This window comes from Sceloporus undulatus, chromosome 2 (genome assembly GCF_019175285.1).
Source record: "Sceloporus undulatus isolate JIND9_A2432 ecotype Alabama chromosome 2, SceUnd_v1.1, whole genome shotgun sequence".
Classification (NCBI taxonomy): Eukaryota; Metazoa; Chordata; class Lepidosauria; order Squamata; family Phrynosomatidae; genus Sceloporus; species Sceloporus undulatus.
In genome coordinates this window covers 68564785-68585148 of record NC_056523.1, presented here as the reverse complement: position 1 = coordinate 68585148, position 20364 = coordinate 68564785, and the positions used below count along the sequence as shown (strand labels likewise).

Genomic DNA, 20364 nt, shown 5'->3' with positions numbered 1-20364 from the left:
GGGGGGGGGGTCCAGACTAAGTGCCACCATTATAATGGGGCTTGAGTGTGGCGGCGCAGCAGCACACACCATTCATTTTTCTAATGGAAGGGGGGGTCCGGACCCCCAGATCCCCCCCCCCCTTGGCTACATCCCTGTCCCACCACCCTCGCAATCTTATGTGCTGTAGACGTGGGAGAGGGCTTTCTCAGTGGCTGCTCCTAAGCTGTGGAACTCCTTCCTAAGGAAATCTCAAGTGGCCCCATCTCATTTCTTTTTCCACCAGGCAAATACATTTTCATTTAAACAGGCTTTCTGCTGGTTTGGACTTGGGAGGGGGCTGTTTAAATGGAGTGTGCTGTATTTTTTTTTACTATGCTTTATATATTTGTGTATTATATATTGTTTTGGCTATATTTAAAAAAAATCTTTCATTGTAAGCTGCTTTGGATCCCATATTAGAAGGGGGGGTATAATCAATCAATCAATCAATCAATATTTATTGATTAGCTCATAGACCATCTCAAAATACCACAATACAAAATAGAAAAACAAGATAAAATTCTGTATAAAACTCTGTGAGTTATATAAGAGAACATGAGAGTAAAATATATAAAAGAATAAAAATATAATAAAGATGAGTTTAAAAGAACCCCACACCATTCAGAATATTGCATTCTTTTTCTATTGTATGTTTGTATTGTTTAGTGAGTTCTATATTTGTAGAAGGCAATTTATAGATTACATTATCAGGGATTGATTAATATTTAAAATAGCTAGGTTATAGAGGAAATGATGAAGCTTTAGAAATATTTATTTAAAGTAAAGATAAGATAAGCACCCATCTGACTTAACTGTAACTAGTGTTACATGCTTCATGCTTCTTAGTCATTCTCAAAATGGAGGATATTTTGAAATTCCTCCTGGAGGACATCTGGTCACCCTAGGTGAAGCTGACTTGATGGCAGATCGTGATGACAACAAATATTTAAAACTTTTAAAGTTCCCAATTAATATGAAGAACTTGGCTAGAAATCAATAATAAATAAAGGCTTGCTGATAAGTGGTTTAGAGCACAAATCTCTGTGTAGATTCAGAAGAACAACCTGCTGCTCTAGGGCTGCATGCAGCTCTTAGATTAATTTCATGCGGCTCAATTTGAAAATTGCTCTGGAAAGGATCAGTTTGGAGTTTGTCAGGAATGATCTGTTACTCCTCTGTCTAGGGAAATGCTTGAAAGAGGAAAAAAGAGTGGGATGGGGGCAGGGAATGCCTGGCTCTGGTTCCACCCACAACTGGCAAGCAACCTTTGACAACCCCCAGTGTAGACTGTTTCCAAAAGAAAGGGGGCTCATGCTTGGTAGAGGCAAAGTGCATTTATGCTTGAAGAGTTGTTTTTATGCCTCAAAAAGGATCTCTTCCCAATAATATTTTGGTTTACCTAAAGGCGAAAAAACAAAACAAAATTCTCATGCTTCTGAAAATCACTATTTTACGTTTCTTTTAAATGCTAAATTTAGAAAATTGACTTGGTGATGTCTTTAAAAGCTTTTACAGTCCAATACTCTACATGTCTATTGAGGAGAAAGTTCCCCTGAATTCAGAACAGGACAAACTGAGTCATCTTACTGAGATGCCTTATAGACTAAAACTCTGTTACTGCAAGTACCAGTGGCATTTTGGATTTGTTGCAGGTCTGGAAAATGTGGGTTATAAAGTTTCCAAATATTTGTGCAATGCACTTGAAGAAAATGAAAGGTGTAGTTGTAAGGCTGGAAGTCACATGTTTTTCTTATGCATTGGTTAGCAGGGGAGCACCATCTGGAGAGGAGGAATAAGCTTCTTTGCTCAGGCGTGTAGAAATGGTTTAGCAGAGTTTCCAAAACACAGTTTGCAGTGAATTTTACAGAGCCTCAAGGGGGGAATATCACATGAAAGTGAATTGTTTTGAGAGAGGGTTACCATTTCTTTATCTACTGATTGCCTCCCTGGCACTCTTGTGTTTTTTTATAGCTATTGTGACCACAACTACAGCCACTACTGTGGTGCAAGTGCCATACCCTCAGCAGCCTGGTATGCCTGCAGGTTACCCAGCAGGTGTGTATCAAGGATATAGTCCTGTGCCTGTGCAACCACAGCCTGGAATGCCAGCAGCACCCTACCCAACTCAGTATCCTCCACCTTATCATGCACAGCCTGCAGGACCACCACCATATCATGAAACAATGGCAGGTAAGAAGAACCAAACTCTCTTGAAGAAAAATGCTGAAGCCATTAATATATTTATTAGTCCTTTGGAAACTAAGGAAGGAAACCTTGATTCCTGTTATTCAAGCTTTTCTTTCTTGACACTCTGAGTCATCTTCCTCTCAGAAATATATTATAGAAAAATAAATATGTTGAAATTTGATGTCTTTAATTAGAGAGTTCCCATGGTAATTAACATACACAGCCTTTGTCTCTCAGCAAGATCTGTGATGTGTCATCAAAATCTCTGTTTCTAATATTCCTTGAACAGTGTTTCTTTCTTACCAGTGATATTCATTAAGACTTTTGTCCGGATTCAACAACTAAGTCAGTGTAATTGCCAATTAATTTAGAATCTTGTTACAGCTTATTGAAATACATAATGGAGGGGGGAGCCATGCACTGAAGATACTATCCTAAAGTTACTGAAGATACTATCTTCAGTTACTGAAGAGTACCTCTTAATGAGTATGTCAGCATTTACTTCTGACTAAAGAACTAGTGCCAGGGCGGGACTTTGGCCCTCCGGGGGTGGAATTCCCCCCCCCCCCACACACACACACACCAGAGGCCAGGAAAGGTCTGGGAGGAGGAGGAACAAGCAAATGCACCTGTTCCACCTTCTCTCAGCCAGGTGCCAGGCCAAATGGCATCATGTGCCATCTGTGGCACGCATGCCATAGGTTCACCATCACAGACATAGACTATTTAAGCCTCATTTTAATAATGGTTAGTCTGAATTAGTAGGCAAAAGGAAAAAATGTTGGCAGTATAAGCTTTTACTAGCATATTAATTTAACTGGAAGCAAGCAAAATATTCTGCTTGAAAAATAAATAACCTTTGGTATCCATGGAGGGACCTCCCCACAGATACTATAAAATGCAGGATCCTAAGTCCCATTGTTCCTAATAGTGGCACAATGTGCATGTCGCCGGCCCCCGAGCTCCATTGGTTGGGGAGGGAGGTCGGGGGGGTTCCATAGCACAATGACACTGCCACTTGTAGATGCTGAAGTAAACTTTAATGTAACAGAAAAAGGCCTGCAGGCAACAATAATGCTGAGGCTGGTTACTTCACCGCCAAAACTAATTATCCCTGGATTAGTTCCTTCACTGTCCACTGTCCACCCCTTTTCTACCCCCAGCCTCCGCCTCCCTTTCTAACTCCAACCAGGGCCCAGCTGTTGCCCCTCGAGTAATAATAATAATAATAATAATAATAATAATAATAATAATAATAAATTTTATTTTTACCCCGCCTTTCCAAAATATGATCAAGGAGTAAATGTTGTTTCATTCCTCCGGGCTCCTTCTGGGTCCTCCAGTCCGTCATCTTCTACTGCGGGACCCCAACCCGACTCCTTCCCTTCCTCCACCCTCTGACAGTGCACCCACATGCAGGCACTGCTATTGGGAATAGTGGGGCTTGCCATCCACAGATGCTTAAATCCGGCCCCACTGTACAAACTATAGCGAGCACTCTCTGCTATTGCAGTCAGTGTGAAATGGAGTTCAGAGAGGAGAGCATTTAACAATGCGGAGTGCAGCAATCCATGTTGTACAAGTCTGTTTCTTTGATGCAACATAGTTGCAAATATTCATGTGTTCCCAGCAGCAAAATATAAAACAAAATTCTTATCAGCAGAACTTTGTCAGTGTAGCAACACTGGCAGACTCTTCTGCAATTTCTGCGAAGACTCTCCTGACACCCACTCAAGTAGATTGTTTTGTTTAGATGACATCTCTGCATAACTTGTTCAGGAAACATACCTTGTCACAGCTGAACACTTGTAATATCACAGTTCCCCATATACCACCTCTCCCACATGGATTGTGAGAAGCAGCCAGGGCTACAAGCCCAGGTATTTCTTTGATGAGTTCTACGTATATAGGGAAGAGAGTAGCAGCAACCTCCTGTCTAGCAAGTATCCAAATCCCATTACACATTCTGCTTCTTAATAATTGGAGACTTGTGATCCCTGGCTCAGATTTATATATTGCCTAGGAGTGCAAAATGGTCAGCCACTGAATTAGCTTGGATCTTGCCTTGCAGAATGTGTGAGGAGAGCTGATTTCCATGACTGGATTTTCTAGTTACAAAACTGCTTCTCCATGTATATAACATTATGTCAGTCTTTTTGGTGATTTCCAAAAAAGCAAGCATAAGACTCTTATTAAATCCTGTTCCAACCCTTTGGCACCTCCAGCTCAACTTGTTTTTGTCATTTGCTCTGACGAAGTCATGCTGACATAGCAGATGTGCCAGTATAATGTAACACAGATGCAAGAGTGGTGCCAGTTATTCACTTTAGCAGATGCATGTTTAGGTTTTGGTTAAAGCTTATTCCTATCCTATCTTCACCTTATGTGGCAGCTTGCCACTAGAGAATCTAGGTTTGAGGGCTGCCCCTAAAATTATATAATATAATAAACTTTTATACAGTTATATATATTAGAATCCTTTTTCTTTTCCAGAGAAATTGCAGAACTTTTTCCTTTTGTGTGTGTGTGTTTTTTTTTTAAAGATACAAGTTTCTTTCTGAGTCTAATTAGTGTGTGTTTTAGAATGGATTAATATTAAATGTACATTCTTCAAAAGGGAAAACCTTTTTAAAGCCCCAAATAGCATTCTTGGTACAATCTGATTTGAAGATCTGGCAGACTGAGCTGGAAATGCTTTTTGAACTCATAAATAAGTATATTATCTAAGAATACTTTTGTGACAAGCCTAATGAACTTACAAGAGAGAACATTATAAAATCTGCTCATGTGAATATATGTATGTATGTATGTATGTATGTATATCTTAAAATGCCATTTTCTTTTACAGCTGGTGCTGGAGCTCCTGCAACTCAGCCTCCTTATAACCCAGCATATATGGATCCTACAAAGCCCTACTGAATAGACTTATACTGTTTTGCATCTATGCAGAAAACTCTTGAGATTGAATCTGTCTTGCGGCATATTTTCTTAAACTACTACTCTGATAAGTGGGGAAGGAAGGGGGTAACTCAGACACAGTGATAACTAAAAATGCCTTGTTTGGGGGGGGGGGGGCGGCAGGAGATACTTGATCTGGATTTTGTTTTTCCACACTTCATACAGCGGAGATTGGTGAAAGCTATGGGGAAATGTAAAAAATAATAATGGCTGAAGCAAAAATATCACAGTGGGAATCATGGATGTGTCGTACAATATTTAGAGGTCTGTTAGAATGGAGTGGCAGTGATGAGATGAGTAGCAACATCTACTACCATAATTTTGCCAGAGATTATTGTTGACTAGAAAATGAGAGGTCTGCTTAAGAAAACTATGTAAAAATTGGATGTTCTGTTTCCAGGTAAATGTTATGAAGCAAGGTATTTCATTTTCACAAGTGAAGGAAACAGTCTTATGTAGAATTGTATTGAACCTTTAGAAAGAAATAGTGAGGTTGTTATATTACATTTCAATTTCTACCCATTGTGCAACTGTCCCATAGTTACTTCATTGTAACCTTTCCAAGTTTTCATTTCAACCATGTGAATTTCATATTTATTTCCACAGTATACCAAAAACAGAGTAGCTATGCAGCCACTGCATGAGAACTATTGGATTAAGGTTATTAATAATCTTAAAAGGGAGAGCTGCAATGGAATGTTACATTATATTTGGCATTTTTAACGGAAGAGTGAGGCATAAATGAAGTATTACTTTTATATATTATCCTCATATCCTAACAGGAATAATCCTATTCAAGAGGCAGTTAGCAAGCCATATCCTTCTTAAGGATATGATAGGGTATAAGTAGTTTAAGGAGGCCATTTCATTCACATCCTGGCCTCTGTTTTCAGATTTCCTTTTCCAAATGATATAAGCATTCCATGGATACTGAGCATGCTCACCTGTCATTGGTCTGTGTTTTTGTGGCCTTGCTCTCCTGGGTTTTTAAATGTTTTTGTACTTCTGTACACCTTGGGGTTCCCTTGATGTGTCCCTTCCTTCTTATTTCCTCCTTCCCTCAGGTCATCTCACTTTGCTGTGAGAAGGAGTTTTACCTTGTAGTGACAATGCTGTAACAATGGCTGACCTTTTTCATATTTAATAAGTAATTTTTCTTTAACAAAAGTATGAAAAGTTACATTTCAATAATTTCCTGCCTATTAGCTTGGACCTGGAGGAAGTAACCATTAAAGATAGTTGGAGCTCTGCCCTGGAAAATTAGTATTATGTTTAATACACCTGGTGTTTTCTAACTTATATACTAACGGGAAACACATCAGGTGGACAAGATGCCTCCTAATTAAATGTGTTATTTCAAACATTATACAAGAGTAAAGCCTATGGAAAATAATATTAAACTTAAAAATATCCTCCATGTGTCAATCAACAATCAGCTGAAGTGTTCAAAACTAATTAGGAAACTTGGTTGATTATAAGATAGCACTGCCCTCATGGCATTAAGTAAATTCATCACTTCTGACAGAGAAAAGATATTTTATTCTTATGTAGCATTTTGTGTTCACAATAATGGAACAGATTATTGAGGTACTATCCGCACTGAAGACTGTACATGCCAACCAAATTATGGCTTTGATTGGAAAGTGAAAAGCAAGCTGAAATGAGACATGCATTTAAAAATGTTGATGTTTTAAGATATACTTACAAAGCAGGTTCTTCATCTTATTTTAAATGGTGCCAGAAGTATCCAGGTCACTGTGCAATATTCTATCACCTATGTTGCATCTTACACTGAGTAGCCGAAATGTTTATTTTAAATGGCTTGATAGGACAGTCCTATCCTGCCAGTTCAGCAGTTACTCAGATTGAATTACATCAGGTTTACTTTCAGGTAAATATATATAAGATTGCACCTTAAGTAGATTAGATGTTTGTTTTCAGCTACTGATGTTGTGGTTAACTGCATTTGCTCTCATTCGTATGTCATAATTGCATCTTACTGAAACCTTACTGTCATCTTGTATCTTAAAATGTATTTTAGAACATATAATTATACAAAGATGCCCTGTCTTTGTTCCCTTATTTTCTTGTATTAATATGCACACTTTCCTATGTTGCATTTAGCATGCACAAAGTGAGGCAAGAAGAAAACGCAGGATAAAGAAATGCCAAAACATCCTTTAAGAAACAGTTTGTGAAATCAGTAACACATGAGCCAGAAGGGAACATGAAATAATATCTGGCATAAATATTTCTGTAAAATTTACTAATGTTATTCTTCTGCAAGGATTTAGGTCTATAACATTCCTTTTTCTACAAGTTGCATGTAAAATGACTTAAGCCTGCTATCCATACACCTCATAATAAGTCCCCCCATCTTACTTCTGACCAAAGTTGCATAGGGTTGTGCTGTAATTTTTTTAATGTAGGCACAACCACTCCTTTCTTCTAGATAAGAAAGAAAGAAGACTATCTGAACATGTAGCCTACATTATATTAATGTAAAATGAAAAGTTTCTGAAAAATTGGTAATTGCAAACATTTCCTTCACAATGCTGTGGCAGTTGTGGAGTAAACATCCATGATGAACAAGACATTTCATGAAGAAATAGGAAAGAATATTTGTGTATCTCCTTGTGTTTAAACAATACTTTCCTTTCTTAATGTATACTGTAATTAGAACTGAGTTGTTGAGAATGGGTCCTCCACCTACTCTGTGAAATTCTTCCAAGATAACTTATTTCATCTTTGCCAAGCCTGCACTAGCATGACTGCATAAAGTTACTTCATCACAGATCATAGTTCATAGTTTTGTCTGCTTTCATCACTATGCCCTTTCCGTTAAACATTAGTGTGAAATCTTTAAGGCAGAGGTAAGAATCATATTCGTGCAACTCTTGGAGATCCTGTTGGATTGCAACTCCTAGCACTCCTCATTATTGGCTACGCTAGCTAGAGCATCTGAGAGCTGCAGTTACTGTTGGGCCATGTGATTTTCATCTATACTTGAAGGCCTGCTTTCTTACTTTGGTTTTGCCCTTCATTCCCAATACTAGGTGAACATTTCCTGGTTTTTTTATGACTGGCACCTAGTAAGAGTCAATACAAGATGGCCCATATCATTCACAAAATCATGTGATTCCTGCAGAAACAGTGTTAATTGTACAACCAAGAACAGAATTTAACAGTATTTGTTTCTGTGTAGAATGTATTTCTCTAATGACAGTCCTGCTGTTACACGAGCCCCTTTAAAATCAGTAGTGCTTGCATGCAAGCATAGGAAAGGATGATTGTGACCAGTGAGAGATTCTGTGAATGTGGTATATGTGACAGTTTAATTATTAGTTTTTTAACTGAAAAAAAGAAAAATAGAATTTCAGCTTTAAACTACAGATTTTCAGTTTTTACTTTTATATTGTGACTTCTGAAAGTGCCTTTTCCAGGCTATTACTGCATTTGTGGAGACAATGTACTGTGTATCAATGTGCTGGATGTTTCATTCTGACATTCTTGTTCTGTTTTTTAAATTGCTCTGTATGTAGTTGCTAATAGTAAACAATTTACATTCAAAAGGACTGGTGTGTTTGAAGCTCTTTGTAATAAAACATATTAAAATCCACGCTCATTTTACATCCTGAGTTAAAAGATACTGAAATTAGAATGGTGTTCATTGGACATTCCAGACAGTGGTCCTAACCAAAGGAAAATTATTCATGCCTGACAAATTTTTACAGGTTTCAGTGGAATGTTTATCTTGACAGCTGTTAGTTGACAATGAAGAATAAAGTCAGATACACTAGGCAAAGCTGTCCATGCTTTCCCTGAGTTTTGAGATTCCTAGGAAAGTGTAATACATGCCTGTGACAATTGCAATAAACATACATAATTTATGCCAATTTTATAGCCTTGAATAGGTCACTGATACTCTCAAATCTAAGCAGCTAAGGGTTTCTCCTCATGCTCAGCATTGGCTCTGATGTCAGTGAATTTCATCTTGATTTTAGTATAGTTTTAGTTTTAAAATATATTTATGGTGCTGAAGCCTATAGACAAAATAGGATTTATTCCATATGAGCGTCAACATTTCCCCTGCAGCTTCCTTACCTTTGCTTGTTTTTTCCATACTAATAGCCAGACATGTTTATTTCACAGTCACAACTCTTGAATTGTCCAGGAAAAGTGGATTGAAGAGAGTTATAGAAAAGTACTTTGGTGGTGCAAATTATTCTTGCCTATGGATAGTTTGCATCTGGTAAGCTAATGGTACCTGTGGGCACATTGTAACAAGTTATGTTGCCCAAAAGAGCACTTTCACATGTTAAATTGCTCATCAGTGGAGTGTCATATGGGAGGAGGACTAAAATAGTACTTTTTAAAAGATACCCTACCTAATATGGGGATTGGTGCTGTGGTGATGGTTCCTCTTCTGTGCTGACCGCTGTTCTCCATCTGGTCAAGCAGTGAGAGGAACACATGCAGCATAGTTCCCATGGAGATTCATTGGTAACCTGAGTATATCAGTAGATCCAGGAGTGGGGATGGCAACTGCAGTACTCACTGAAGTGCTCCTTAGTACTCACTGCTACCAAAAACTAGCATGCTCATGCAGCAGTGTTACAGCCATCTGGCCGTAATACAAAAAGCACTGTGTTGTTTTAAAAAATAGTTTTTATTATTTTTAATTATTAGGTTTTAAATTGTTTTCAGTGTTGTTTATGTTTGAATTTCATTTTAATGTCTACCTTTTATATCTTTTAATTATACTGTATTTGTTTTGGTTTGTAAGCCACCTTGAGTTCCAGTGGTGAGTAATGCAGAAGTAAGAGGAGATGATGACTACAGCATCAGCACCAGAGTAGACCACAGCAGGGTCCTCCAGGTGGATCCACTGGTAGGAATCGCACAGAAATGTACAGACAGAACTTGAGACACTGGGGGCTGGAAGGTTAGAGGCTGTTTCCTAAGTCTTTCTTATTCAATAAACCAGATCCCAGAAATGATCATCTGCAGGCCAGTCAGAGCAGCTTTTGTTGTTGCATGCCTTCAAGTTGTTTTTGACTTATGGTGACCTTAAGGCAAACCTATCACAGGCAAGATTGGTTCAGATGAGGTTTGCCATTGCTTTCCCCTGAGGCTGAGAGCAGCTTATAGCATCTAAAATTCAAGGGCTGCATCCTTAGGGCAAATATCTTTTCTCCTGGAATTGTGCAGCCAGGCTAGGACTAGGCGAACTCTCACTTCAGATAGCACAGTTTTGTCCCATACAGTGCTCCTGAGGTCCTATCCACTGACTCCCCTGTGTATACAGTAGGTACAAGCTGAAAAAGGACAGTCTTGTGCTCTGCATGTGTAGGTCAACATGCTCTGCTGGGGCATTAAGGCATGTGGTCTCTTCAATAGGAAGTATCTGCTTCCTGCTTGACAGGAACAGACTGATTGCCGTGTCTGTTTCCTGCTAAATGGGAATTGGCTGCCTTTCATGGTCCTGATGTAGCTCCTAAACTAGGGGCTATGTAGTGATTGTGAATATGTAAGTTAATTTATGAGTGTACATCTAGACAAGGCATTCCTAACTGCCATCCAGGATTCCAGCCCTGGTTTTCAGTTTGCAGTCCTCTCATGTTTTCCTTTTGATTTTTTCTGTTTTCTGCTCAGAGAAAATCCATTATGGAAAAAAGAGCATCTACACAGTACCCTTTCACTGTTAGCAATAGCAGCCCTCTGTCTGGGAAGCATAATTTGTCTGTAATGTACTAAGTGATCTGACTTTATTTTCTGTCTAGTGAAAAGTGTTTCCTGTAAGTGTTGTGTCATCTGGGTTTTCGAGAATCCCCCTCAAAAAAAAAAAAACCTACATTTACAAACATGTTTTTCTCTTTCAGTGAGAATGTTACAGCAATTACAGTTACAATTTCATGCTGTTTATAGTGACATTAATTATCTACTTCATATGCATATGTTGTTCCATGCGTACAACAGTTTGAAAGCAATCTTAGCATGAATATTATGCAAGTAGTTACTTGATCCCAGTAAAAAAGATGAATACTATTGTAAAAAAATGACCAAGGAAGAACTACACGAATTCATTCTAGGTGACTAGAAATAGTCAAAAGGGTTGCTATACCTTGGATCAGAACAGAGACTGCAGTCAAAAAATCAGAAGATTAGGATTGGGAAGGGCAGCTATGAAAGAACTACCTGTACTTGACTATAAGTTGATCTCATATATAAGTCAAAGGCAGGTTTGGGGGCCAAAATTAGGGATTTTGATATGATCCATTGATAAGTCAAGGGTAAAACTTAGGAGCATATAATGAAGGATGTAAGGATGAAGCAAAGGAAAACAAGGCCAAAGAACTTAAAAAACTCCAGCAGACATAACTATATATGTGCTCATACTAAAAGCTGGATGGATGAGAAAGTAGAAGGGGGTCAGTACTTCCAGGGCAGATTGAACTCTTGCCTTTCTCTCTCTCTGTGTGTGTGTGTGTGTGAGAGTTAAAATACAGTACTTGCATTGACCAGTGGATAAGTCGACTCAGGTTTTCTGGGTCAATTTTTAACCTAAATTTCTAGACTTATACATGAGTATATAAGGTTGACAGATCCCAAATAAAAAAATGTAAGTCTGAATACTAAAGTCAGGATCATCCAAACCATTGCATTCCCACTCACAATGTATGGATGTGAGAGCTTGGACAGTGAAGAATGCAGATAGAAAGAAAATCAACTAATCTGAGATGTGCTGGGGAAGATTGATAAGGATACTGTGGACATGGCCAAAAAGATAAACAAATAGGTCCGAGAAACAAATCAAGCCTGAACTCTCCTTGGATGCCAGGATGACTTGGGCGGGATACACACCGCCATAAAGTACGTATTGTATACGTACTAGGGTTAGGAAGGGGCGGTTGCTTACGCCCACCCACCTAACCCTAGTACGTCTACAATACGTACAAGATGGCGACGAAACTTCAAAAATGGGTGTCGCCATCTTTACAATAACTGGACGCATAGCGTCCAGACGTTGTCGCGGTTTGTGACTTATGGGACGTCGCGAATGCGCCTGCGGCGCCTCGCAACGTCATAGAGGCGCCGCAGAAAGAAGCTCCGAAATGGAGCTTCTTTTTTGCTCCGCGCGGGAGTAGCGCGGTTTGGCTGCTGCGGCTCCCGCGCGGAGCAAATGGCGCCGGCGGAGAAGCGCCGCAAAGCGGCAGTTTGTATCCCGCCTAAATTTAGGCTGCCATACTTTGTCCACATCTTGAGAAGGTCTGACTCATTAGAAAAGATGATGCTGGGAAAGGTGGGAGGCAATAGAAAGAGAGGAAGGCTGCATGCCAGATGGTTAGACTCCATCAGAGAGGCCATGGGCCTGACCCTGCAGGACCTGAGCAGAGTGGTGGAGGACGGGGCCTTGCAGATGTCTTATCCACAGGGTCGCCATGAATCAAGGTTTACTTGAGGGCAGTTAACAATCACAACACTGTCGTCAAGCAAGAAGAAAAAGGTTATTTGGGGACAAAGAGAAGGAAGTGTTTCTAAAATATCTGTGCTAGTTAGTGTAATGTGTAAGTCTTCACCTAAATCAATTCTTTAATTTCAACCAGAATTGACCTGTGGAGTTAATGAAAAATGCTTACATAAATTCTGTTGATTCAATGGATCTACTCTAGCTGGGACTGACAACTGGATTTAGGTCTCAAACACGTATTTTTAGATTAAATTACAGACATTGTAGATTAAATGACCGGAAGGTAGGTTTTCTACAATAACCCTTTAAATTATACATTCTGGGGCGAAAGTTGATTGTGGGCATATGGTAGAATGAAGTGATTAAAGTTAAAAGAAAAACAGAAAAGAACAGTACTAGGCCCTATCCTATCAAAACGTATTTTCTGTATTCTTCCTCTATGAAACTGATATGAGAAACACAGTGGCTTGTTACAGACTGCCAAAATAAAACTGCTTCGAGTCTCTTTGGAGGTATGCTGTTTAAATGTTGCATGGGTCCTAAGAGTCTGGAGGTTGCACCAAAGCCACTCTCCATTCCTAAGCACTGGAGGGCAGCTTTGGTGCGGCTTCTGGACTCTTAGGGCCCATGCATCATTTAAATAGCATACTTCCAAAGAGACTCGAAGCAGCTTTATTTTGGCAGTCTGTAACAGACCACAACTTCCTTAAAAAGTTCTGTATTATCAGTGAGAGTGTAACTGAAAAAGACTGGGCTGGATCCAGATTTAAGTGCATGTAAGCTGGCTGGTGGAAACCAAATCTCACACATGAGAAAGTAACTAATTTGCAAATATATTGGAAATAGTGACTTCAATTTTCAAGGGTGACTAAAAGCGCAATTAACAGTTACACAAAATAACTGCATATAAAAGTGTTACACAACGTGTTATTTTTACATATTTAAAACCAACACACACTGTTTCCACTGCTATCAGTGTCACTTTGGAATTAATCCAGGTGTGAACTTTTAAAAGGTAAGTAATGAAAAAAGGAAGGGAACAAAGTGCATGATCAAAGTTAACCTTATTGGGAACAAACCTCTGTCTCGAAATAATGAGATACTATTCTTGTGGATAATTTTGCTTATTGATACATTGATATATAAAATAGCTGTCAGCACTATATACAACACAGGTGAAAACAATTTTACGGGGGGATTGATGGTATAAGAATTGAATCTGGAAGCATGATCTTGCAACTTTTTACTTCCTGTGTATAAGACACTGTACAGTTGGCCCTCCATATCCATGGATTCAATCATCCACAGCATTAAATATGCCAAAAAATGATAAATTCTACACACAAAAAAACCGTTGATTTTACTATTTAATACAAGGGACACCATTCTACTGGGCCATTGTATTTAATGGGACATGATCATCCACAGATTTTGGTATGTACAGGGGGTTTTGGAACAACCTCACTGGATACCAAGGACACACTGTATATTCCTAGATTGCAAAAATTCTGAATGCAATTCATGTGACTATTATAAACCCAAAAACAAGTAAAAAAATTTTTTATAAATTTTATTAGCGATTTAAAAAGACTACACATATAAACATAAAATAACATTGAAATGGTACATACAAATAATAACAAACAGGAAAAACAACAAAAATCAACACTAGGACTGACTTCCCGGAGTTCATTCTGATCCACCTTAGTCTTATCCATTATACTGAGGTCTTCAAATAAAGTGTTTAAAGTGAGGAGAGCCGCTTAAAATATAAATCAGAGAAAGAATGTATATCCAAATCATTTTGGCTTCCAGTTTTAGTCTTCTGATTTCCTTCAAATTCCTTATAAACAAAGCATTCACCAAAACTAAAGTGAATTACTCCTTTCCCTTTTTAAGAATTCAAATATCCCATCTATTTGTCTATCATAGTTTAAGTGTGTCTCCTTTTTCTTTTAGTCTATCAAAGGAAGCCAATCATTTTTGAGTTCATCAGGAATGACAGAAGTTCTACAGCGGGCTTTTCAATTGCACTTATGAGTCACATGGTTCAGTATCACCATGACTGAATGAACAGCTTTGTGCTAATTTTAAAACAACATGTAATGGTGAACATACAGAGCCCATATGTAACAGTGAACATACAGAGTGGAGAGGCTTTAATGTTAAGACCCAAAAGCCTCAAACTTTAGAGGAAGGATTCTGAGGATGCCTAAAAAAATGAAAGCAACACTGAAATATACACACCCTTCTGCCCCAAAGCAGAGAGGCCTTCTCCATTTTACAGAACCTTTCTGGCAAAGGTGATTCTTGGAATTTGCAGTCAAGACTGCTGGAGAACAAGTTAGAGAAGGCTGCTCCATATGACAAAGGTGAGGTTTCCTGGTTGTTCTTATGTGCCTTCAAGTAGTTTCTGATTTAAGATGACCCTAAAGTGAGCCTATCATGGGTTTTCTTGGCAGGAATTGTTCTGAGGGGGTCTTCCTTTGCCTTCCTCTGAGAGAGTGTGACTTGTCCAAGGTCACTCATTAAGTTTCCATGGCCAAGACAAAATTCGAACTCTGGTCTCCAGTGTCATACTCCAGCACATTGAAGCCACTACACCACAGTGGGACCAAATACATATTTGCTATATTTTCTCATGTTCTAATAATGGTTACATGCCAACTTTGGATTTCATTTCAAGGAAGACTGCTTATTTTTATGCAAGACTGACAGTACTGAATCTTCCATGGTACAAAGGATCCCTAATCTTATTGATAAATTGGATTCCAAATGTAGAGCTCTCTGAGTCATACGTTTGTGTACACACATAAACAGAACAATCCTATACTTGTACAATACATTTTACTGACTTCAAAGTGATTTATTCCAAGGTAAGTGAGAATATGATTGTGGTCAGACTAGGTAATATTTTCTAAAATAACAAAACACCTTCAGTTACAAAAGCGTGATCTCTATTAAATAATAAAGTATGGCAAATATTTAAAGAGATCAAATTATACAAAGTCCAACTATAATTTAGATACGTAATTTTTAATATCACATTCTTCAGATATCAGGGCTTTAATATTCTACATTATGCTGGGAAATTCATCTAATAAAGCAGTAAAATACTATTTCCACTTGTAATGACTGGTAAGACTTCATTGGAAGACTTCTGCCAGGTAATAAGAGTAAGCTGGGAGGGAGACACATGCAAATAAATAATGACATCACAGCTGATGGAAGGCTCACTTGACCAATTAGTGAGCAGGAGCGAGAGTTTCTTCCAGAAGCTTCTAAGAGGAAAAAGCCTGTGAGACCAGGTGAGAGTTGGAGAGTGACACTTAGAGAGAGGCAGAGAGAGAGTCTTGAGCTGTTAGTGGTTTGTACAGTGAAAGTTGGGGGGTGAGAATGTCTCCCTAGAGTTAGTCTTACAGGTTAGGAAAACTGTAGTGTTGTACCTGTAGCAAGAAGGCATAATTCAGGCAGATAGTCTAAGCTAAGACCTGTAACTATATTTCAAATCCATCAAGGCCGGCATATTACATCAGTATATCAGTTAGGTGAGAATGTGTCAGATTAGAACATTTAGGCCTTATTATTTTTCTGGTTGCTTGCATGAAATGAATACTTTTAGAATTATACATATTGTAAAAACAAACAAGCTTCATTTATATACTGCTTCATACCGCCTAAGCAGTGTATAAGCGGTTTACAACTGTAAACTAATTTGTCGCCAACAATCTTTTAGCAACCTTGGATGGATACAAGCCTGAGTCAAATTTGAGCCCTTTGGCTCATCTTGAACTCGCAACCTTGTGGTTTTGAGTGAGTGGCTGCAGTACAGGCATTTAACCACTGTGCCACCAGGGCTCCTGTACTTGCAAAGCCCTTAAGTTCTTGCATGATTTATATCTTTTTGTTCTGTTTTGCTTAATTATAATAAATACTTCCTTAAAAGTATCTGCTACTTCGACACTCCTTTACACGTGTCCCAGCTTGGTTGATGCTGGAGAAGATTAGCAAGAAGCAGAAGTAGAAGTCCTTAATAAGTCCCAGTGTATGTTAAGGGAAATCCAATATGAATTCACTGGGTGGTGGCAGCATGATTTGAGGATCTCTAGGGGTCATCTTCAACTCTGCAAGAAGTAGGAACATAGGCCAGGAGACTCAGGGAGAAGATAAGGATCTGCTGGGACTAAGAGCCAAGGCAGACCTGCTGTTTGGCTGCTTAGACCACAAGGGGGGGAATCATCACACCACTGTGATAACTGATCTTTGGCCAATTGTACATTTTTTTTATATTGCACGTTTACGAGCCTTGTATTCAGTTAGGTTGCAAAGTCAGCCTTTTCCGAAAGTTAATCAATCCAGTATTCAGTTGAGATTAGTTGCATTCTATTACTTGATCATCAACTACTGCCTCCAAAGGATACAGTTTGTCAAATGCAAGTTCTGAAATTAGAGGAGATACATTTTATGAATACAAGAAATTTTGGGAGGAAAATCAGTATTTGTTAAGGTTATTTAAGCATGGATGATCCAAAGCAGGGATAGGCAAACTGCGATCTCCAATTATTCTTGTACTGCGATTCCCAACATTCCTCATCACTGGCTATGCTGGAGGGCTGTAGAATTCCTGCCCTGATCTAGAGGTTCCTGTTCATCTACTAAACTCAATGACTGGAATTTGGAAGCTAAATGGGCCTTATGGTTGTTTGTCTTTATGTGTTTACCTATAAATTATTGCACTACAAGCATATAATTTCAATGAGTAATACTGAGGTGAGAAATGTCTCAAATATTTCCTTAACAAATGTACCGTATATACTCGTGTACAAGTCGACCTATGTATAAGTCAAGGGAAGGTTTCAGGGTCAAAATCCTAGATTTTGATATGACCCGTGGATAAGTTATTATTATTTGCCGTTATTTCTTTGGTATTATTATGGAGATCCTTAATTTGCAGTATCATTACTCCTTTATTTAATGCCTGCAATATCTGAGATGCAGTTTCTTTAAATTATCTTATTTTACAGTTCCAGTAAGAGCCGTTCACTCGGGGCTGGAATTGCTACTGGGGCTGCTTTTGTAGTCTCACCTCCTCCCTCTTTCTCAGCTGGTCACTCTGGGGCTGGAGTTGGTGCTGGAGCTGCTTTTGTAGCCTTGCCTCCTCCCTCTTGCTCAGCTGTCCACCTGGCTGGGGCTGGAGCTGCTTTTGTAGCCTTGCCTCCTCCCTCTTGCTCCGCTGGTCACTCTGGGGCTTGGAGTGGTGCTGGGCTGCTTTTGTAGCCTTGCCTCCTCCTCTTGCTCAGCTGGTCACTCTGGGTGGAGTTTGGCTGGAGCTGCTTTTGTAGCCTTGCCTCCTCCCTCTGCTCAGCTTCGCTCCTGGAAGCTGTGGAGCTGCTTTTGTAGCCTTGCCTCCTCCCTCTTGCTCAGCTTTTCGCTCACGTTGCATTCCATTTCTTGATCATCAGCTTCTGGCTCCAAAGGATACAGTTCATCCAATGCAAGTTCTGAAATTAGAGGAGATACATTTATGAATGCAAGACATTGTAGAATAGTATTGAAAAAAGACATTAATTAATCCAGAATTAGTTCTAGATAAAGTAGGCTCAGTGAAATGAATGGGATTTGTCAGATACTGCTAATATGTCTTCTTGACTTCAATGGGTCTATTCTAGCTACGACTAAAGGTGGATTTAGCCCAGAGATTCCTACACTTTAGGAAGGAAGGGAAATTTACTTTTACTTTAAGTGTACAATGAAGTACCATGATTGTAACCTACAGGCTAAACAAATGTTACTATGATCAAGACTGAAGAGACTGAATAATAAAAAGCAGGATTTGAGCTGCAAGTATGTGCACACCTATGTGGGATCAAGTCTCATTTAATACAGTATTAATTTGTATCTCTGAGTAAACATGCACAAGGTTTGGGTTGCAAGATATGTTAATGTTCATTAAAACACAAATTTCATACAAGCACCTTTACCTTCACAGGCTTTCAGCCTTCCAGCTTTTCGGAGGATTGCCTTGACTGGACAACTGCACTTATGAGCCAGTGGTTCAATATCACCTTGACTGAATGGACAGCTTTGTGCTCCCTGTTGCTGTGATCTTATCTGTAAACAATTGGGATATGTTTGTTGAATCTTCTCAGGTGTTTGAGAAAAGGCAGGATACCTTTCATTCTCCTCATACATGGCTCTAGTGGTATTAAAAGACCTTGCATTTGAATCCATCCAGCACAGAAGATCTCTGGCACGTTGTTGAAAGACACTGATCAGTGTAATGACATCTCCTTCTGCACTGTGACTATTCAAAGGATACGTTTTGTAGAATTCAAAATATAAATCACTAAGTCCATATTTTGTCTTCTTGTCATATTGCATAGGTTCATACATTAACTGGTGAAGCCGGTTGTTCTTTCTGTCCAGGGCTTTCAGGGCTTCCAAAGTGTCTGCACAGTAGATTCCATCAAGCCCCGGGAGACCCAGTGCAGACAGTTCAGCTTTCAGCAAGGGAAAATCATAGCCATCGCCATAGTGGGCTACCAAACAGATTGGTGGATGTTGTCGATTGAAGAAAGCTATCATCATCTGCCAAATGTGTACATTAAAGCTTTGTTTTCTGTTCTGTGAAAACATTTTATTGGACAGTCCTGTTATGGAATTTGCCATTGGGGTGAATGGCTTATCTGGATTAATACAGATACAGAGCTTATCTGCTAAACGAGGGATGAGAGGAATAGGCTTAGGATGAGAATTGCTGTACTGAGGGTTCTCCAAGGCATGTCTGGTCACAGCAAACAAGCACATTTCGGCAATTTTAGGTCGATAGGGGGGTAAACCTGTTGCTTCTAGGTCCATAAAGACAAATGTCTCAATTGGTCTGGAGGGAGAATCAGATGCAGCACACATTTTGAGACCTATGAAAAAAACCACTAAAAAGTGAGTAAGGACATGAGAGGCATCCATGGAATGCAGATTTTAAGTTAAACCTATTAACTCTATATTTACTTGTGAACTGGCCTGCAAATACGAGTAAAAATAACTATTAAAATACTGATCAACTTGGGTGCACATAGCTGTGACCCGGCTTTGAAGATGCTTTCTCCTGTTAGTAGCATCCATCTATCTCCATACTGATGAATGTACTGTATAGCTTCAACTACTATTTGCTGCTTTCAGAGCATAATGAATATATGAACAGCGCTAGAATCCTCCTGGTGTCTTATCCTCCTGGTGTGTGATTGAGTGCTTTTAAAAATGAGCTAGTTTGGGATGAAGGGCAGCTTGATAGCTATTTTCCAGGCAACTGACAGCATAGGTGGAGCGGAACCCAACCTGGTTGTGTTGAGAGGTGGGGCGGTTAGGTCCGTAGTTAAGTTCGTTCAGATGAGACTGGAGTTGAGAGAAGGGAGGAAAAGAGTTGAGATACCTGAAGAGCTACAGAGAGATGTGTGTCTAGAGAAGAGAGTAAGATAAAGAGTGCCTGAAAGCCTGCCAAGTGTTGGGTGTCAATGTAACCATACTAAGCTTGACGTTAACACACATCAGATGCTTTATTTCTGTATGTTTCCCAATAAAAGTTACTGTTTATTTAACAGTAGATTACTCGGACTGAAGTGATTATTATAAACTGGAAAGAAAAGCAAATATGCTATCTAATATATTGAAGCTTAGGGAGACACTTAGATCTTGGCTCTTATACCCTTAAGGGAGAGTGTTGAAAGGGC

General features: G+C 39.1%; 2 protein-coding genes across 2 annotated transcripts in view; one reads left to right on the top strand and one right to left on the bottom strand.

Moving 5' to 3' along the window:
• Positions 1-8785, top strand: part of SHISA5 (shisa family member 5) — a 36581-nt gene extending 27796 nt beyond the window's left edge. The window contains exons 4-6 of the mRNA XM_042447478.1: positions 1528-1684; positions 1854-2211; positions 5057-8785. Coding sequence (XP_042303412.1) covers positions 1528-1684; positions 1854-2211; positions 5057-5127 — 586 coding nt within the window. The 3' untranslated portion in view covers positions 5128-8785. The remainder of the gene's footprint in view (positions 1-1527; positions 1685-1853; positions 2212-5056) is intronic.
• A 9213-nt stretch (positions 8786-17998) lies between these two features.
• TREX1 (three prime repair exonuclease 1) lies at positions 17999-19649 on the bottom strand. Its single transcript, XM_042447477.1, has 2 exons — positions 18619-19649; positions 17999-18138 (listed from the first exon to the last, which is right to left on the bottom strand). Exons 1-2 carry the CDS (start codon positions 19601-19603, stop codon positions 17999-18001), a joined length of 1125 nt encoding a protein of 374 aa, XP_042303411.1. The 5' UTR covers positions 19604-19649.
• Positions 19650-20364: the final 715 nt, after the last annotated feature.